The sequence below is a fragment of the Ictalurus furcatus genome, chromosome 1 (genome assembly GCF_023375685.1).
Source record: "Ictalurus furcatus strain D&B chromosome 1, Billie_1.0, whole genome shotgun sequence".
NCBI lineage: Eukaryota > Metazoa > Chordata > Actinopteri > Siluriformes > Ictaluridae > Ictalurus > Ictalurus furcatus.
In genome coordinates this window covers 17,411,483-17,429,360 of record NC_071255.1, presented here as the reverse complement: position 1 = coordinate 17,429,360, position 17,878 = coordinate 17,411,483, and the positions used below count along the sequence as shown (strand labels likewise).

Genomic DNA, 17,878 nt, shown 5'->3' with positions numbered 1-17,878 from the left:
CCCACAAGACCTGTCATTTTGGAGATGCACTGACCGAGTCATTTAGCCATCACAATTTCTCCCTCGTCAAAGTGGGTCCGATCCTTACACTTGACCGTTTTCCCTACTTCCAACACATCAACTTTGAGAACTGACTGTTCACTTGCTGCCTAATATATCCCACCACTTGACAGGTGCCAGTGTAACAAGATAATCAATGCTATTCACTTCACCTGTCAGTGGTTTTTAATGTACTGGTTGGCAAAACGCTGTGGTATATGAGGTACAAAACACTGTGGTGTGGAAACTAATCCACTTCTCGGGGTCGGGTCACATCACACCAACCCCTTGTTCATTTTTTTCCTCTAACAGCACTCCCTAGTATGTGTTTCCCTCCTCATTCGTTTTAACACCAGTATGTGGCAGTAATAACGCGCTGTGCAGTAATAAGAAGAAAAAGAAGAAGTAGGTGAACATTCTCATTCGCTGTCTATTGGCGCGGAAGTTGCTCCAGGATAGTCCCTGTACTGTCAATTATTTTTAAAAAACTATTTTCCCCGTAAACCCGGATAACTTTTTCGTGCCCGTTGCTGTTTATTCACGAAGCCGTATGCAGCATTAGATACGGTGACTCAGTGTACTGTAATGCATTGTGTTATAGACTGCGGGCGAGTCGTTAGCTGTGCTTTGTTTTTTTTTCTTTTTTGTTGTTGTTTTTTAGCTAGCTTTAACTTTGCTAGCCTTTAGCTTGGGGCTAGCTAACTGTATATACAGTAATTGCTAATTAGCTTAGCGTACTGCAGGAAAGCAGATGTTTTGGCATTCCCCCAAGTGTATACCGAGGTCTGTTTCCTTTAGAGAAAGTTTCTTGATTTTATTTCGGTGAATGTGACTTTGTTGTAAGCAGTTAAGGAAACAGCTTGTTAGCTAACTTGTGGTGTTTAGGTTGCTGCAAAAAGTTGACATTCCTGTTCGTGAACTGTTCAGCACACCTGTTTCAGTGTAACATTTACCTAACGGAGGGGTTATTTTCTAATATTAGAAGTGGACTAGTGAATAAAAAAACACGGTAAGACTTTTTTTTTAATCTAGCCAAGTTACATTATCATATATATATATATATATATATATATATATATATATATATATATATATATATATATATATAATGTTGGCACCCCTGGTAAATAAAGAAGGCTGTGAAAAATTATCTTTATTGTTTAAGCTTTTGATCTTTTGTTTAAAAAAAATCACAGAGGTTTATAAAAAATTTTTTTTGTTAAATATAGGTGTTTAACAATTATGGGCACCTCTATGAATTCATATGAGAAAAATCTATTTGAAGTATATTCCCAATGATATTTTAAAATTTTTTTAGCACATCTTGTGACTAGTAACAGGAAATTGTTCAACCATGACCTCCTGTTTCACAGGGGTTTAAATATGAGGTAACACATAGGCCAAATTCCCTTAGTTATTCAAAACAATGGGTAAGCCCAAGGAATGTAGCTGTGATGAGCTTCACAAAATGGGAAGTGGCTATAAGAAAATAGCACAGGCATTGAAAATGCCCATTTCCACCATCTGGGCAATAATGAAGAAGTTCCAGTCAACTGGAAATGGTATGAATCAACCTGGAGTTGGACGTGTGTCTATATTGTCTCAATGCACTGTGAAGAGGCTGGTTCAAGTTCCCAAAAAATCTCCCAAAAAATAAACACCAGAGGTGGTTATGACACACACAGAGAGGTAGCCATATGGAAAAGTTCCTCATGCCCATGGTTAAATATGGTGGTGGCTCTTTAATGTTTCGTGGCTGTTTTTTTGACAGAGGACCTGGGCATTTTGCTGGGATACATGGCATCATGGACTCTCTCAAATATCAACAGATATTAAATGAAAACCTGACTGCCTCTGCCAGAAAGATTAAAATGGGCCATGGTTGGGTCTTCCAGTTGGACAATGATCCAAAACATCCATCAAAATCAACAAAAAAATGGTTTACTGACCACAAAATCAAGGTCCTGCCCTGGCCATCCCTGTCCCCTGACTTGAAACCCATAGAAAACCTGTGGGGTGAACTGAAGAGGAGAGTCCACCAGTGTGGACCTCGAAATTTGAAGGATCTGGAGAGATTCTGTATGGAGGAATGGTCTCAGATTCCTTGCCGTGTATTCTCCAACCTCATCAGGCATTATAGGAGAAGACTCAGAGCTGTTATCTTCGCAAAGTACAAAGTATTGACTAAAAGGGTGCCAATAATTGTTGCACACCTTTTTTTTTTTTTTTATAAACCTGTGTTTTGTTTGCAATTGTTTGATATCCATGAGAGCAGAATATTTTTGTGAATTTTTTTTTACAAAATATCAAAAGTTTAAACAATAAAGACAATTCTTCACAGCCTTCTCTGCTCATATTTATCATGGGTATATATAAATATATTCTTGACTACTGTTAGGAAGGGCAACCCGGTTGTTAATGGTATGGTTCCACTTCACTGTCTGTCAGCATAGGTTCACGTCTGTCTGTCTGTGTTTTTCAACCTCATACACTACACTAAATAGCACCATGCTCGGGGGATATGGCATGAAAGCGCAAGACAAGCTGGCCCTGAAGAAGAACTCGGTGGCACTTTGTAAAGAACTGGTGGTGGATGAGCTGCTCATTCAGTATTTACAGGCTGAAGACATCCTCACTGAGAGCATGGCAGAAACCATTCTGGTAAGGCACAACTTACTATTGTAGATTTTCAGGCATTGCTTTAGAAACCTTTTAGCAGTTTGTGCAATTAATTTGCAAAGGACTAAGTAAAGATGTTGAACTGGAGTTAAAGGATGAGACAGATTTTTTTTGTTTTTAATAATTACACTTTAAATGGTACTGAATTGATCTTGTTGATTTGTTGTAATAAAAAAATAAAAAAACCTTAATCTTCTTTCTCTTTGCAGGCAAAAGTTAGTTTAGTAGGCAAAAGTCAGTTTACTTCTGTTTTGTGGACAGTTTGTTAGCGAAATCATATATCGTGATACACATCGTGTATCGTAGAAATGCCCTCAAGTATCGTGATATGATATTTTTGTCATGTCGCTTATCCCTACAAAGATGCGTCTCTAATTGCCTGTTAATTCAGAAGGATCCCTTATTTCAATAGCACGCTGGCATTATGGTCTAGCCCACAGGTTTCCAACCATGTCCTACACATTTTAGTCTTTTCCCTGCTCCCAACAAATACATGTCTACTCAGGAAGGGCTGTTAATTGAATGAGGTGTGTTGGGATTGGGGAACACACTTACATTGTACGACAGGAGACACTCCAGGACAAAGGTTGGGAACCTGTGTCCTAGGCAGCTCCTGTGTTTAAAGGAAGGGTCTGAATGGACTGATTACTTCGACCAACTTCTGCCAAAACCATTGACTGTACCTGACAACACACTCAGTGCTTGTCAGTAGACAGTCACTGATTTATAAAGATAGTGTATTTTTGGCTGTTTGTGGTTGAAAAGCAAAGTCTCTGTAGTTAGAGCGTTTGACCTTGTCATGATTTGAATCTTGCAGGCAGAGACAACATCCCAAAAGAAGAGCTGCCGTTTGCTGATGCTACTCCCGAAACGTGGCCCCCGAGCTTTCAGCACCTTTTGTGCAGCTCTTAAAGAGACAGAGCAGGAGCACCTCTCCAACTTGCTTATTAGGTTCAGAGACAAAGAGGTGAGGGAACAGCACACCCTTAATTAGCAGGTTTCACACCTGTTCAGAGAGGTACGAATTCCAGAGGCAAGAGTGTGTTTATAACAAAAGCCTTGTACAAATATGGTTGCAGAACTCACCTACACAGTGTGAGAGTGAAATCTCTTTCATACAGGACAGCTCACCTGCTAAGACAAGGAAAGACCAGGGGGTGAAGCATGTAGATGCCATAATCCAAGCCAATTTCACTCATTTCAGTTTCATATGCAAATATTCTTCAAAACCTTATCATTGGAGTGACATCTATTTCACCAAGTAATACTTTCTGCCCATGGTGCTGTGGGTTATTTTCATTACATATGCTAAAGCACTGTAGTGCTGTTGTACTGATTGATAGTAATCCACAGTGGATAGGTTTAGACAGATATATTTATTCCAGGAAATGTTGAAACCTGTAGTCTAATTTATTTAGTGGTAGGGGTGGGTTTTCAAAACATTAACTAGTCCTACACATGTTAAGCTCTTAGTATTACAACAGCTAGAATAAGGCTTTTCTATATATTTCAAGAAGCCATTACATCTCCTCTGCAGATTACAACATCCCTTTCCCTGTCATTTCGAAACTTCAAAACAAGAAGTAGTTAGTGGCTAGTTGAAGCAATTACTTTATTTAATGCTCAGAGGATAGCTTTTATACAAGGCCCCGAAGTGAACCACAGACCACCATTTTTAAGTGAGGGTTTGAAAACAGGTTTTACAGTCAACCGAACATAGATCTTTCTGTGAAAGCAAAAAAAAAGCTTGTGTGAAAACAATTGAATTGAATATGTGTAACTTGCATTATAATCCAGTCGAATCTGTGTATCCTTTGCTGAGAGCTATTTATGTCACCAGTGATTTACACTGTAGCCAGGTGAGTCACTGTTGCAGCTTACTCTACATACTGTAGTGAATTTTCTTGGTGTTAGGTTCGTTGCAGGTTAGCTGAAATGTATGCCTTTAATCAATCAAACTGTAGTTAAACTGTCAGAGCACATTTGCATCAGGCAGTACCTAAAGCAGAAATGGTTAATTACATTCTGTTTTTTTTTTTTTTTTTACATGAATGAACCATCCTATTGTGTTTTTTTGGGGGAAAAACATACTTTTTGTCTTCTTATCAGCTAGGCATTGTTTTCTTTCTTAAACGTTAAAAAGCAATATCAGCTCTATCAACACTGTGTGTTGTGTGAAATTTATATTGACATTTACCTGCATTTTATGATGACTTTATGCATTAGGTATAAACGTGGTGACTATAATTCCTTGGTTAATCAGTGACCAGCCCTTTACTCATATCTGTTCTCACAGAGTGAGTATACTGATCTGGGTTCATTCTTTGCCTTTAATATTCCAGTGACGAGAATGAAACACGAGAATGAAACACGGGCTAGCTGATCCTAGTTTCGCACACTTACTCTGAGATCCATGTTAGTTGCATAAATACTATACTATAATAATAATTGCAAAAGGTCTAAAGCAGTTCAAGTTGTTTCTTGAAATAGCGAGATATTAAACACTTGCTCAACTTGATCACTGTGCCACACCCAGAGACCCTGGTAATCCTGAATGAGTCAGAGAACAAACAGACAAAAGATTTGAAACAATTATGAGCCTTCAAACCCATAATCTCTGGTATTCACACATCAGAAATTGCTTTGTGTGAGAGGAAAGCTGTATGAAAGAAAAACTAAATCAGTGTCTAGCTACAATGTAACCAGTTTAAACTCAGACCTGCTTGTGTGTTGTTTTGTTTGCAGAGGTTTACAGACTCTAAACTTCCACTTCCAACGGAGGAGTGTGCTGTACCTGCTAAAAGAGCTCGCACCCAGGGTGAGTGTGTGTGTGTGTGTGTGTGTGTGTGTGTGTGCGTGAATGACGGTGATATACAGGAAAATAATTAAGTAGCTATTCAAAGCATTGACAATGTCATACTGTATATAAAACTAGAATAACAGTTGATTTTGGAACAGTTGTTGGGAGTCACCTCTATGCGTTCAAACACATAGACACACACACACACACACACACACACACACACACACACTTTTAATTCAGACTGATGCAGACTTTGGTAGATAAATGTGCCATTTAGACATTAAAATGACTGCTGTCTCACCTGCACTACTGCAGTATGTGGAGCTTAATTCTGTTGCTTTGACCCTTCAGAGTCTATGGAGATGTGCTTAGATGCTGACAGTCCTCTGACCACCGCTGTGCTCCCCTGCACGCAGGAGTTCTACTTGTCTCACTGCGCACAGGTACACACACACACACACACACACACACACACACACACATCTGAGTTCTACTTGTCTTACTGTGCATAGGTACACACACACACACACACACATCTGAGTTCTACCTGTCTCACTGTGCATAGGTATATGCTAACAGCTAACAGTTGCCCGTCATATACATACGACCAATAGAGTGGTGCAGCGATGATGTCATTTTGTACCGGAACCCTGAAGTTATCATCATACTGGTTCCCTCGACAAAAACCCAATAGGATTTTCCCATAAGCTTTTGGATTATTGCAAAAAAATAAGCTATAACTGAACTACACCACGGTCGCTCGACTTCAACGTCACCATCACCAAGCTTCCCACAACTTTTCCAAACATGATTTAAAAACATTAGTTTAAAACATAGTATAGTGTGGCTGAAAACCCCAGCTTCAGGCGTATGGTGGAACGCTCTGTGATCCCGACTTGCAGACAAATAACGGACGTAGCAGTGTCCTATGGGGTTAGAATTGTTTCATAATTCCTAATAAATAAATTACGAGCCACAAATAAATATAGAGTAATTCGCAGTAATTAAACAAATTCACAAATAAATGGAACAAGATCCAGAAATATGTTAGTAGTTTCACAAAAAATAAAATTCACAAATAATTTTATTTTTACAAATATGTTTTTATATCACAAACACAACTAGTATTCATTTATGGATCGTGTCCTGTGCATTTGTGGATTTTGCTGCAGGAATTTGTAAGTTTTGAAACATTTCTAGCGTCAAGAGTGCACACAAATCCACAAATAGTTGGACTCCATCCACCATCTTCTCAAGCCAATCGGATAACCACCACATTGCACTGACCAATCGTAGCACGGTCTCGCTCCAAGCAATCACCTTTTGTTTTACAATCAGGACGGGAATAGAGTCATACTGCACAGAACTCTCATATATTATCTAACAGCATCACTGTAACAGCATTTAAAAGAAAACCAGCAACGTTATGGGTCATAAATGCACTGTTATTATAGATGAGTGGTCTTATGGATTAGTAATGATTGATTCACTGATTCAGTAAGGATTCGTTAGACTGATTCAAACCAGTAACTCCTAAGGTTCCTGAGTCTTTTTAGTGTGGTTCATTTAGAGAATGTAATGATTAACCAGTGAATTGGATGACGCTGGTTGCGCTGTGTTTTGGCAGGCTGCCTGTGAGGACAACATTTTCTTGCCAAGGTCATCTTTTCCCGATACAGTCTTTTAATCTCACCACACTCAATTTATTGTAAAATCACAACTCACCCACACAGAAAAACACAAACACACACCTGAGTTCTACTAGTCAGACACAAACACACACACACTCACTCACATTTCCTGTCCTCTCTGTTTCTTCAGGCCTACCCAATGAGATCTAGTCCACGTGGCCTTGCACTGGTGCTGAGTAACGTGCACTTCGAGCCTGAGTTAGAGCTGGACACACGGAGAGGAGGAGAGGTAGATGAGGAGGTGCTAAGGAGACTCTTTACTGAGCTGGACTTCACAGTGAGCCTGCAAAAAGATCTCACTCTACAGGTACATCTCACTCCATTTCATCTTAGCAAACAAACAAAGAATTAGGGCTATAATTACACATATGGTCCGTCATACGTACATTGTGCTAGGTGTAGGTGGTGAGTTTGAAGTTGTTGGTTTATAATGGTCTGTAAATGTGTGTTAAAAATCTTTCAGGCCATGCAGGCCTGCCTAGAGCAGTTTTCTCGGCAGCCGGAGCACGCTGTGTCTGACTGCTGTGTTGTGTGTTTGCTGTCTCATGGAGTGGAGGGCTCCATTTACGGCGTTGATGGGAAGCTGCTGGAGGTAACTTTTTTCTAAACTAATAAATAGCAACAGTGGCCTCAGTATTCAAAACCAGAATATGCCACTGAGGTGTCCTGAATATCTCTGAAAGAAGAAATCAATTGGCTGCTCTCTTTAATAGCTGATTTTCACAGTAAGGAGTGATTAATAATTGCTTATTTAATTTGCCCAGCACTAAGAAGCCCCTCTCTATATTTCAGTTGGACTGGGTGTTCGAGAGGTTTGATAACGCTCGTTGCCCCCTGCTTCAAAACAAGCCAAAAATGTTCTTCATTCAGGCCTGTAGAGGAGGTTGGACTCATATACAATTATTCGTTATATCTTGACAAAATCTTCAGTGAACATGGAGCTACCAGCGAGCTGTTTTCTGATTCTTATAAGGTTCTGTTTCAGAGGAGATGGACTGTGGTGTGGATCAGTTAGATGGTGATGATGCGATGCAGCCTACAGGCTGTGAGCAGAGGGATGCAGGGAGAGAGGAGAACCTTGACAGACAGAACAGAGCAAGTGAAGAGAGCGAGAGCTTGCGAGTGAAACTTCCCCAGAGATCCGACATGATCTACGGTTTTGCTACTCTCAAAGGTTTCAGTGTGTATCCATTTATGTCTTTGTGTGCATGTGTGTTTTTGTGTGTGTGTATATCTACAGAATCGTTCAACAGGTTTTTCTCCTATATGCAACCCAGCAGCTAGGAAAATACCTGACACTTGTAGTTTTGTGAATTAATAACTTGAATTATGGAGGGGGAGTTTTGACTGTGAGTGTGCCCACACCTTTTTAAATGTATTCATTTGTGTCTGCTTGTGTATCTGAACTTAGGTACTGCGGCAATGAGGAACACAAAGAAAGGCTCATGGTTCATTCAGGAACTCAACACAGCTATGAGACAGAGAGCCAGAGACACACACTTATCAGATATACTGGTGCAGGTAATAAAATACACACTGAATTCTTTTTTCTTTTAACGACCCACATGATTGAGTAGTGACACTATGATTGATAGGGGAGAGGGAGTATGCCACCATCCTTAAAGTTATTGACCAGTTTTGTTCTCTTGGTCTTCCGGTTCCTGATGGCTGCTGTATCGTCAGGATTCAAACTCGCGATCTCCGGACGCTCTTCTGTTGGGCCACACACTGATTTATACCCAAATCCATGCAAATCAAAGACAGATTTGGGCTTCATCTCAAGTTCATATTGGCGTCTGTCAAAAACGCATCATTTGATTTCAACTAGAGTGACGTGGCGTACAGCAGTGAATTAAAAATTACACTCCATTGTCTGTTCAAAAAAAGGTCATCAAAGCAAACCCCTTTACTAAAACGCTATAAACACACAAAATTCTGCTCATACCGATCTATGAGAATTGTCTAGAGTGCCTTTGTTGTTCTGTTTTTCTTTATAATAAAGAAAAAAAAACATATCTACTTGATTCTTTATGTAAAGCAGGCCATTAAAACATTTCAAAGCTATATACAGTTTGCATTTGCATACATGTCCAGGGGTAACATCTCTAATTCTGAATCCAGCTTCATTCCCTTTACCAGTAATACTATAATAGTTACTCCATCATGGAAAAGCACTGCCAGAACTGTAAAACAAATTACTGTACATTTTTTCTGTAATTAACTGGCAGCAGGGCTTTCAGCGAAGTGCTGTAAAAAATATACAGTAGACAACTGTAAAACATATTTAATTGCTGAACTATTTTACATATTCAACACATAATCCAGGACATTTGCTCATTTAGCTGATGATTTTAAATGAATGAATGAATGAATAAATAAATAAATAAATAAATAAATAGAGTGACTTACAGTTGATGAAGGATAAAACTGAGCTGAAGGCTAAGGGTCTTTGCTCAAGGACCAAACCATAGCACTTTGGCAGTTTGTACCTGAAAGCTAGCTGAGCTAGTCGTGGTAGTCAGTGCTTTGTCCATTTCTTTTACAGTGAGTGTGTATTCTGGTTTTTTTTTTTTGTGTTTCTTGTTGTTAGTTTTTTTGGGTTTTTTTCCAAAGCACTCCAGACAGTAACGCAGTTTTCCCAGATGGGTTTTTAGCCACATAATTTACTTGTGCTGAGGCCATGACTTTAACAAAAAAAAAAGAAAGAAATTATATATATATTTTACATATTATGTTCAGCATATTTTCCAGGTTACAAGTAAGAAATAAGAAAATCCACAATTGTACCTTAAATTGCAAAAACAATTGCAAATATGAGCTTAAATAATATTGTTTAAATAACATTCTAATTAAAATAAAATGTCATTTGGCATTATAGGATACGCAGACACAAAAATTAGAGTTATTTTATTATCTCCTGATGTGCTAAAACGGACTAAACCCAGCCTAAGGGTTCTTTGATAGAATCGAAGAGAATACAGAAATAAGTAACATCATTTCCTTCTGTCCTGGTGGCACACACACACAGGAACAGGCATTTGCACATAAGTTTTGAAATGAAAAAAAGTTACTTTCATGTGTTTTCCAACAAACAAATTTTTTTTCACTCTATGTACTACAGTTTACAGCAAGTAACAAGTTCACAGTGACTCTGTGTGACAGATATTGGTGTTTCAGCACATACTAGACATGTCAATTTTAAAAAGCTACTGATAAGTATAACGCTAACAGGGACACTAAACAGAAAAAATTCACATATTTTCATCTTTTACAAAAAAATAATAATAAAAAATACAGTACCATGGCAAATACTGAATACTGTGTCAGCGTACAATCTTCTTGGGATAAACATTATATTGCAAAAGGCTGACCTGCAACATGTACCACTGCATTGAAAATGTTTTTTTGTTTTGTCTTTGTTCTTTGTTTTATCTGGGTAGGTGAACAGCCAAATTAAGGAGAGAGAAGGCCATGCTCCAGGTTCAGCACACCATCGCTGCAAAGAAATGTCTGAATTCACCAGTTCACTCTGCAAAGACCTCTACCTCTTTCCCAAGTACTGTGCAAACAACTAGACACACAGACATACTTGCAGATCTGTAAAAGGACCATTCCAACCCTGCAATATTTAGGATTCTGAAATGCAGCAATAAATGGTAGCAGGCTCATTCCATAAAACACACACACACACACACACAGAACTCTGCTTTGTAAATAGTATTTGTTTCTTCTGGGCAATGACAATAACCCATTCCGTTTTATTTTTCACTTTATAACCAGTTTAAACCAGAAACAAAGTGTTTTTACACATATTTTATGTGTATATCTATATATAAAAGGAATGGTTTTGTATGAATCCAAGAACATGAGTCCCTAATCATTTATAAAAATCGGTAATTGTTATATATCCATGTATTACAAAGCTTAAGCCAATATTTTGTACCTTTCTTAAATTGTGGGTGTGTGTATGTGCTTATTGGGATTATTTGCTCTCATATACAGTAATAACAATTTACTTAAGTATGGTATAACCCTTTTTAACACTTTCAGATCTATTTTTGTTAGTTTTGTAGGAAATATATGGACTCTGTACAGTTTTTATCTTTTTAGCAAGTTTCATTTGACTTTTTTGTTTTTATTCAATTTTTTTTTTTTTAAAGTTCTTGCTCATATGCTTTTGTGTCAGTTTTAGGCAGGACCAGTGCCACAGTGATCAGCCTTCCTCAGTACCTTCACTTCATCAAACTCTTTTTCCCATTCTGTTTCAGTAAATGTTTGAGTTAGTAAATAATGCACAGTTCTGCTCTACTGATCTGCAGTATTCCACACCACAATGTTTTGTGGTGCAGGATGTTCTGTTTGTACTAATGTAGTCTTTCTTATTCGCATGGCACAGACCAATGTTCTGTTGTAAAAACCTAGACTTGTTTAACGTTTAAAAGCTTTGGAGGCTGCAACATGTGTATTGACATCAGCATAGTCTTTGTAACATTCTATTATATTATTAATGTTTTATTAATCAGCTTACATTCCACATGTAAACTGAGTTAGGTTCCTTTCTAATTTCTCTGTCACCAGAGGGCAGTAGAGGTCTAGAAGTAGCGCTTACATCGACACTTTTGTCACTCAAACACCTGACTTAAGGCTGTATTTCGGAAAGATTGAAGACTTTAATCGACCACTTTCCACTATAGTCTCAAAGGCGTTTTAAAGATTCTGAGTGTTTTATGGTTAGTGCAGTAATTGCCTCAGTGCAGATTTCCCTCGTTCAGTTTAGTGCTGTGAATAGTGAAGGAGATAAGCATTCCAAAGCCTCAGATAATGCAGCTTTAATGCACACTTTATTTTTGCACACTTTGGCATTCCTAGTGAACCAAATAACATATGTCTGCCTGTCATGTGTTTTCCTGCAGGAGTCACGACTCTGTAACACAGTTTAACGTTTCATTACATCATCTTTCACACATCCGACTCTTTTACATTATCCCACATGCAAGCTACTTTGGCATGGCAGCATAACTCATATATGGTATGATAATATATTATTGATTGAATGAACATTATCACAGACATGAATATTTTCCATATTCTGCCAAGCGAACTTGTTTTCTGGTGCCTAAATAGTACTCTTTACACTGGAGAGGAATGTTTATAGGGAGACTTGTGTTGTGTTGTAGATTCCAAGAGATGCAATGCTTATTGATAATGTCTACCTTTTGTGTAGGAAGTGCAAATAGGAAGTATTTTAATGTTACCCTCAAGTGTTAAAAACACAGAGAGATAAATCTCAGCATTCCAGTTGATGAGCTCAGAGCAGTATTGATTTCCTGCTTCTGGGAATGCAGTTCTCATGTTGAATCTCATGATTCAATTCCAACCTAGACCAAATAGTAATGTGCAGATTGATTTATGTGTGTGATGATGACTGCTGAATTATTCTAAAAAATGAACCCCATTCTGAGAGTATTAATGTGTAAACTGTATGAGAACATCCAGTTTTTAATTTTTTTTTGCTTTAAAACAACAACAAAAAAATCTCCCACATATGCAATTTCGCCACTTTATGCATTTTAATCAAAGCACATGATATTGTCTTGTTCTGTGTCACATTCTGTTTGTTTTTTTTTTTGAGTAGATTATTAGAAAGTTGACATGGAATAAAATACAACTGCACGACAGTACTATTATGACCAGCTCCACTCTGCGGTCTTATGAGCTATTATAAAAAATCGAGACCCTGGAAGTGCAAAAAAGCATTTATTATATTGTGTGTTTTCATTTCAGTGCCATTACTGAAAAGATTTCTAGCTGAACTTTGTACATTTTAAGCGAACAGTATAGTTTGTAGCAAATATTTGATTGTTATTAACTGCCGTTAATGTTGTAAGTCCGGGACGGTGCTGTGGACAATAATTTGTGATATTTTTGTAAAAAAACAAACAAACAAAAAAAACCCCCAAACTGTCTTTGAATAAAATTACAAGGTTGAAAAACACATTTGTAAAGGTAAAATTGTGTTGTTTATGCTTGTCTGTCTGAGTATATTTATGGATGTGTATGCGTGCTTGCCTGTCCAGGTGTGCTTTTGTTGTTTTTTGTTTTTCCTCCATTGTGTTCTCCAGGACCTTAATTGAGCCGCAGTGGTGTGTGTGTGTGTGTGTGGTTGGGGGGAGTTGTTTAGCTTGTTTGTCATATTGCTTGTGTGTTCGTGTGCTTTGTTGGTTTGCTCAGTTGGTCAGTGTTGCGTATGTGAGTGCAGTGCTGATATTCTAGCCTTTATCTCGATAAACAAAATATTAATCTGTTTAATTAATTTGCTTCTATTCTGCCTATTGAACTGCAGCATTTCCAGTGCTTAAGACTGCAGTTTGCTCTGTACTTACTCTTTTTCTCTCTTCAATTTCCACATCGTTCCCCGCTGTGCTGTCCCAGTCTGCTTTCCAGGGGGGAGGGGGGGGGGGGCTGTCCGACTGTGACTGATGGAATGACCACCACTGCTGTGATTCACCCCTGATCACATTACGCTTGCTTGCCGTCATGTTTTCATGTCTATAACGGTGTGTTAGCAAGTAGATCGTAAGGTGCACCGTGTCCTATCTGTCCTCAGGCCATTTTGCCACCATGTTTTCACTTTTCACAGTATGTGAATACATCTTTTTCAGTGAGTTCAAAAGCCATGATTCCAACACAGAAAAACACATGGAGGATATTTGATTATTGTTTATTTAAACGTATTGTTGTTTTATTTATATTAAATGATCATATGGTAAAACATAGTATAGTATAGTATCCAAATTTTATTAAAAACATTTTTTTATATACTTAATCATTTACTGATTATGCATGAGCCTGTCACAGCATGAAATTCCTGAATATCCTAAAAGGGGTAGTCCATCAGATACTAACCACAGCCGCGGTTTAATATGCAAGTCAAGTCATATTTAAAGCCTGTGTGTGTGGTTGGGTGGTGAGGGGGATTTTGGCTATGCCCCCTGAACAGTGTGTCTCAACTTCCTCCTCTCTGATGAGGTGAAAGTTGCTGAGACTCCCCCCTGCCCAAACACACACACACACACATAGAACCCTCATCAGGTTACAGGGGCACCCTAAAGGGAAGCAGTGTCCTCTCCCAAAAAAAAACTCCCATGTTGGTCTGAAGGGAACAGAGAGGAAGCAAAACGGAAATCCAGCCGGGAGGGGTGGGTCAACATGCTGGCATAATGCCATGGGGCATGCTGCAAGGCTAGCATTAAGGCGGAGAAGGCTAAACAATTATCTGTCCATTGCTTTATCATGGACACAGAGACACACGTTTCTGATTTTTTCTGTTTCAAATGTGAACAGCCAATCCAAACCTGTAATATTGCACGTGATTTAGTTATATGCTCAATTTATATAGCATGTTTCTAACATCCAGAGTCTCTTTATAAGCTGTTTAACCCAAAGTAACAAAAACACCTTTAAGAGTTGAGTAGGCCTTTCCTCAGTTTCTTTCAGCAGGGGACCATGGTTCTAAAGGATCTGGTGTGAGGTACTGCATGTAGTCTGCTGTCAGAGGACCCGAGGGTGTGAGATGGAGGGGGCGTAAGGTGTAAGACCTTTGAACGTAATAAAAAGTAGCTTATAAGGAATGATCATTTACCTTTCAAATACATTCCTTAAAACACACACACTCTACAGTGCTGTGAAAAAGTATTTGCCCCATCTGATTTCTTCTGTTTTGAGTATATCTCATACTAACTGGTTTTAGCGCTTCAAACGAAATACAACAAAAAACAAAGGCAACCTGAGTAAACACGCAAAACAATAGTTTTTGTTTTTTTCCACTGAAGCAAAAAATGTTATCCAATACCTACCACCTCAAACTTAAAATCTGGTTGTGCCACCTTTAGAGATCAGTCTTTCACTTACTTCTAGTACTAGGACTTACTCCTACGCTTTGGATCATTATCTTGCTGCATAATCCAGTTGTGCTTGAGTTTCAACTTAAGGACTGAAGACTGGACATTCTCCTTTAGGATTTTCTGGTAGAGAGCAGAATTCATGTTTCTCTCAGTTATTGCAAGTTGCCCAGGTGCTGAAGCAGCAAAGCATCCCCACACCATCACACTTCCACCACCATGCTTGACCATAGATGTGATGTTCTTTTTGTGGAATTCTGTGTTTGGTTTATACCAGATGTAATGGGATCCCTGTCTTACAAACAGTTCCACTTTCGACTCATCAGTCCACAGAACATTCTCTCAAAAGGGTTGAGGATCATCAAGGTGTGTTTCTGCAAAATTCAGGCGAGCCTTAATGTTCTTCTGGGTTAGCAGTGGTTTTCCCCTCACCACTCTTCCATGGATGTCATTTTTGCCCAGTGTCTTTCTAATAGTGGAGTCATGAACAGTGACCTTTATTGATGCAGTAGAGGCCTGTAGTTCCTTTGATGTTGTCAGCTCTTTTGTGACTTCCTGGATGAGTCGTTGCTGTGCTCTTGGAGGAATTTTGGAAGGTTGGCCACTTCTGGGAAGGTTCACTACTATGCTGAGTTTTTCCATTTGGAGATAACGGCTCTCACTGTGGTCCTTTGGAGTCCCAGAGCCTTTGAAATAGCTTTGTAACCTTCTTCCTCGTCATTTCTGGAATTTCTTTTAACTTTGGCGTAGTGTATTACTGGGTAAGATCTTTTAACCACCTTCATGCTGTTAAAAAAGTTATATTTAAGTGTTGATTTGATTGAACAGAGTTTGCAGTAATCAGGCCTGGTTGAGTCTAGACCAGTTGAACTCCATTATGAATAATTTCATAGATTTAGAGAATTAGTAACTATAGGGGCAAATACATTTACAAACAGGCCCAGTTGGTATTGAATAATTTTTTTGCTTCAATAAATAACATTATCATTTAAAAACTGTATTTTGTGTTTACTCAGGTTACCTTTGTTTTATCTTAGATTTTGTTTTAATTTCTGAAAGAGTTTAATATGAGATATACACAAAAACAGACTTTTTTAAAGCACTGTATATTGCTTTAATGACATTAAGTCACATTACTGATGTGTGATTTACTACTTGCCTCTATTATTCTTTCTCTCATCTTCACCTTTGTTCTTTTTTATGGAAACATACATGAATTGACATACTGTGTATGATGTCTCTTTTCACTTTCTGTCTGTCTACCACCTGTCTAACCCTAATCTCCATCGTTCACCTCACATCTGCCTGGTGTGCTATGGATTTCCCTGATAAGACCTTTCACACTTCCATTGTTCGAATTTTCAATCTATTTCATGGCATGTCCAGGCTTTTTCAGGTACGTGACTTGAATGTTTGTATTCCTTGAAATGTATTATTTGGTATTATTGAAACAGAAATCGCATGTATGTCTGTACTGTGTGTGTGTCATTCTGCAAGTGTTTACCATGCAGGTGCCATCACTTAAGTCTGACTTACATAGATATTTTAGTGTGTTTTTGTGTTACAGGTTATCGCAGACTCAAGACTGTGTATGTATTTCTGCTTGTGTGTGTGTATGTGTGTGTTGCAGGCACTGTAATACAGGAGTGGAACGGTGTGTATGTTTATTTTTGGCTCAGTGTAAGCTTGTCGATGGCTGCCGATGCATCGCAAAGGAAAGCTCTGAGATATCAGCAGACCCTGGTCAGTTTCCCTTTCTCTCTCTCTCTCTCTCTCTCTCTCTCTCTCTCTCTCTCTCTCTCTCCCTGCCCTTTGTGTTACTTTGTGCTCAGGTACGTTGTTGACATGCTGTGTGTGGAGCCCTTGCTGAGATGAACTATGATAACATGAACAGTCTTATCTACCAAATTGAACTCACTTTAAATAACGGCCTTTATAGTGGTGATTTCCAATAGCTCACAGTTTAATTGATTTTCCGTTCTATTCTGAGCGGTGACATATCGAAAGCTCTCTGAAAGTATCTGCGTGGTGGCTCGAACCTGCACCAGTGACTTGTTGGTTATGGCTGTGATTTGGATATGGATATGTTTCTTGCGCTGCCTACTGCTGCATGTTATCACACTGACCAAAAGTAAGTAAATATCCTAACTTACTCTTTTTATATTGTGTGCTCCAACTTTTAATTTCCATTATTTAACCATATTGATCAGATAACAATCAGAGCATCTCTAGCTCTTTTTTTTTTGGCTGTAAGCTATTAACTTCTCACATGGGGATTCATTATTCTACACCTGAGTTGAACGAACACTGCGTATAAAGTGTGTTAAGTGGTGATCAGTGGCCGTGTTGCTGCTCCATTCAGCTTGTTAGCTGTGTGTGAGTACGTGTGCTGACTATAACACACGCTCCACATCTGTGTGGCCGTGTGCGAGCGGAAACCTGAGCATGCAGGTTAAATATACATCCACTAATTCTCTTCAACATAGAGCTGCAGAAAGCACGGGCTCAGCTTGTTAATTACAGCATGTGGCCTAGCTTTTGCCCTGGGGTACCAGCGAAGGAGGGGAGAGGGGCAGGATGGAAATTCTGTCTCGGAAAGGAATTGAGTGTTGGAGAGACATGTGACTTTGCATTGGTGAGAAAGTGGTGGCATGTCTAGCCTTGCCCTCTCTTGCCCTCCTCTGTCCCTATACCGTGGCTTTCTGAGATGTAGGTTTCTCTCAGAGCTTTCCTTCATCCCTCTGCCCTCCCTCTTACTGTGCTGC

The 17,878-nt window shown here is 38.8% G+C and overlaps 2 protein-coding genes across 5 annotated transcripts in view; both read left to right on the top strand.

Annotated features, from left to right (window-relative positions):
* The first annotated feature begins 95 nt into the window (after window positions 1-95).
* Window positions 96-12,733, top strand: casp2 (caspase 2, apoptosis-related cysteine peptidase). Of its 4 annotated transcripts, none has more exons than XM_053630188.1 (11): window positions 96-1,048; window positions 2,544-2,700; window positions 3,536-3,685; window positions 5,464-5,536; window positions 5,873-5,964; window positions 7,343-7,519; window positions 7,676-7,804; window positions 8,005-8,095; window positions 8,198-8,392; window positions 8,624-8,733; window positions 8,896-9,901. In XM_053630188.1, exons 2-11 carry the CDS (start codon window positions 2,548-2,550, stop codon window positions 9,028-9,030), a joined length of 1,305 nt encoding a protein of 434 aa, XP_053486163.1. In that variant the 5' UTR covers window positions 96-1,048; window positions 2,544-2,547; the 3' UTR covers window positions 9,031-9,901. The 4 variants fall into 4 exon arrangements, with proteins under 4 accessions (XP_053486163.1, XP_053486156.1, XP_053486175.1 ...); XM_053630181.1 differs by lacking the exon at window positions 8,896-9,901 and adding an exon at window positions 10,653-12,733 and having other exon boundaries at window positions 98-1,048; XM_053630194.1 differs by lacking the exon at window positions 8,896-9,901 and adding an exon at window positions 10,653-12,733 and having other exon boundaries at window positions 99-1,048; window positions 8,198-8,386.
* A 4,007-nt stretch (window positions 12,734-16,740) lies between these two features.
* Window positions 16,741-17,878, top strand: part of clcn1b (chloride channel, voltage-sensitive 1b) — a 30,557-nt gene continuing 29,419 nt past the window's right edge. Inside the window, exon 1 of the mRNA XM_053630164.1 lies at window positions 16,741-16,856. Within this exon, the coding sequence (XP_053486139.1) occupies window positions 16,806-16,856 (51 nt within the window). The 5' untranslated portion in view covers window positions 16,741-16,805. The remainder of the gene's footprint in view (window positions 16,857-17,878) is intronic.

What these genes read in the sequence shown, in the direction of transcription:
- casp2 (XM_053630181.1), top strand. Translation starts at nt 2,548, where the DNA reads ATGCTCGGGGGATATGGCATGAAAGCGCAAGACAAGCTGGCCCTGAAG. An exon ending in TTGATGGGAAGCTGCTGGAG is followed by an intron (nt 7,805 to 8,004) that starts GTAACTTTTTTC and finishes TCTATATTTCAG; the next exon opens with TTGGACTGGGTGTTCGAGAG. An exon ending in TATCAGATATACTGGTGCAG is followed by an intron (nt 8,734 to 10,652) that starts GTAATAAAATAC and finishes TTATCTGGGTAG; the next exon opens with GTGAACAGCCAAATTAAGGA.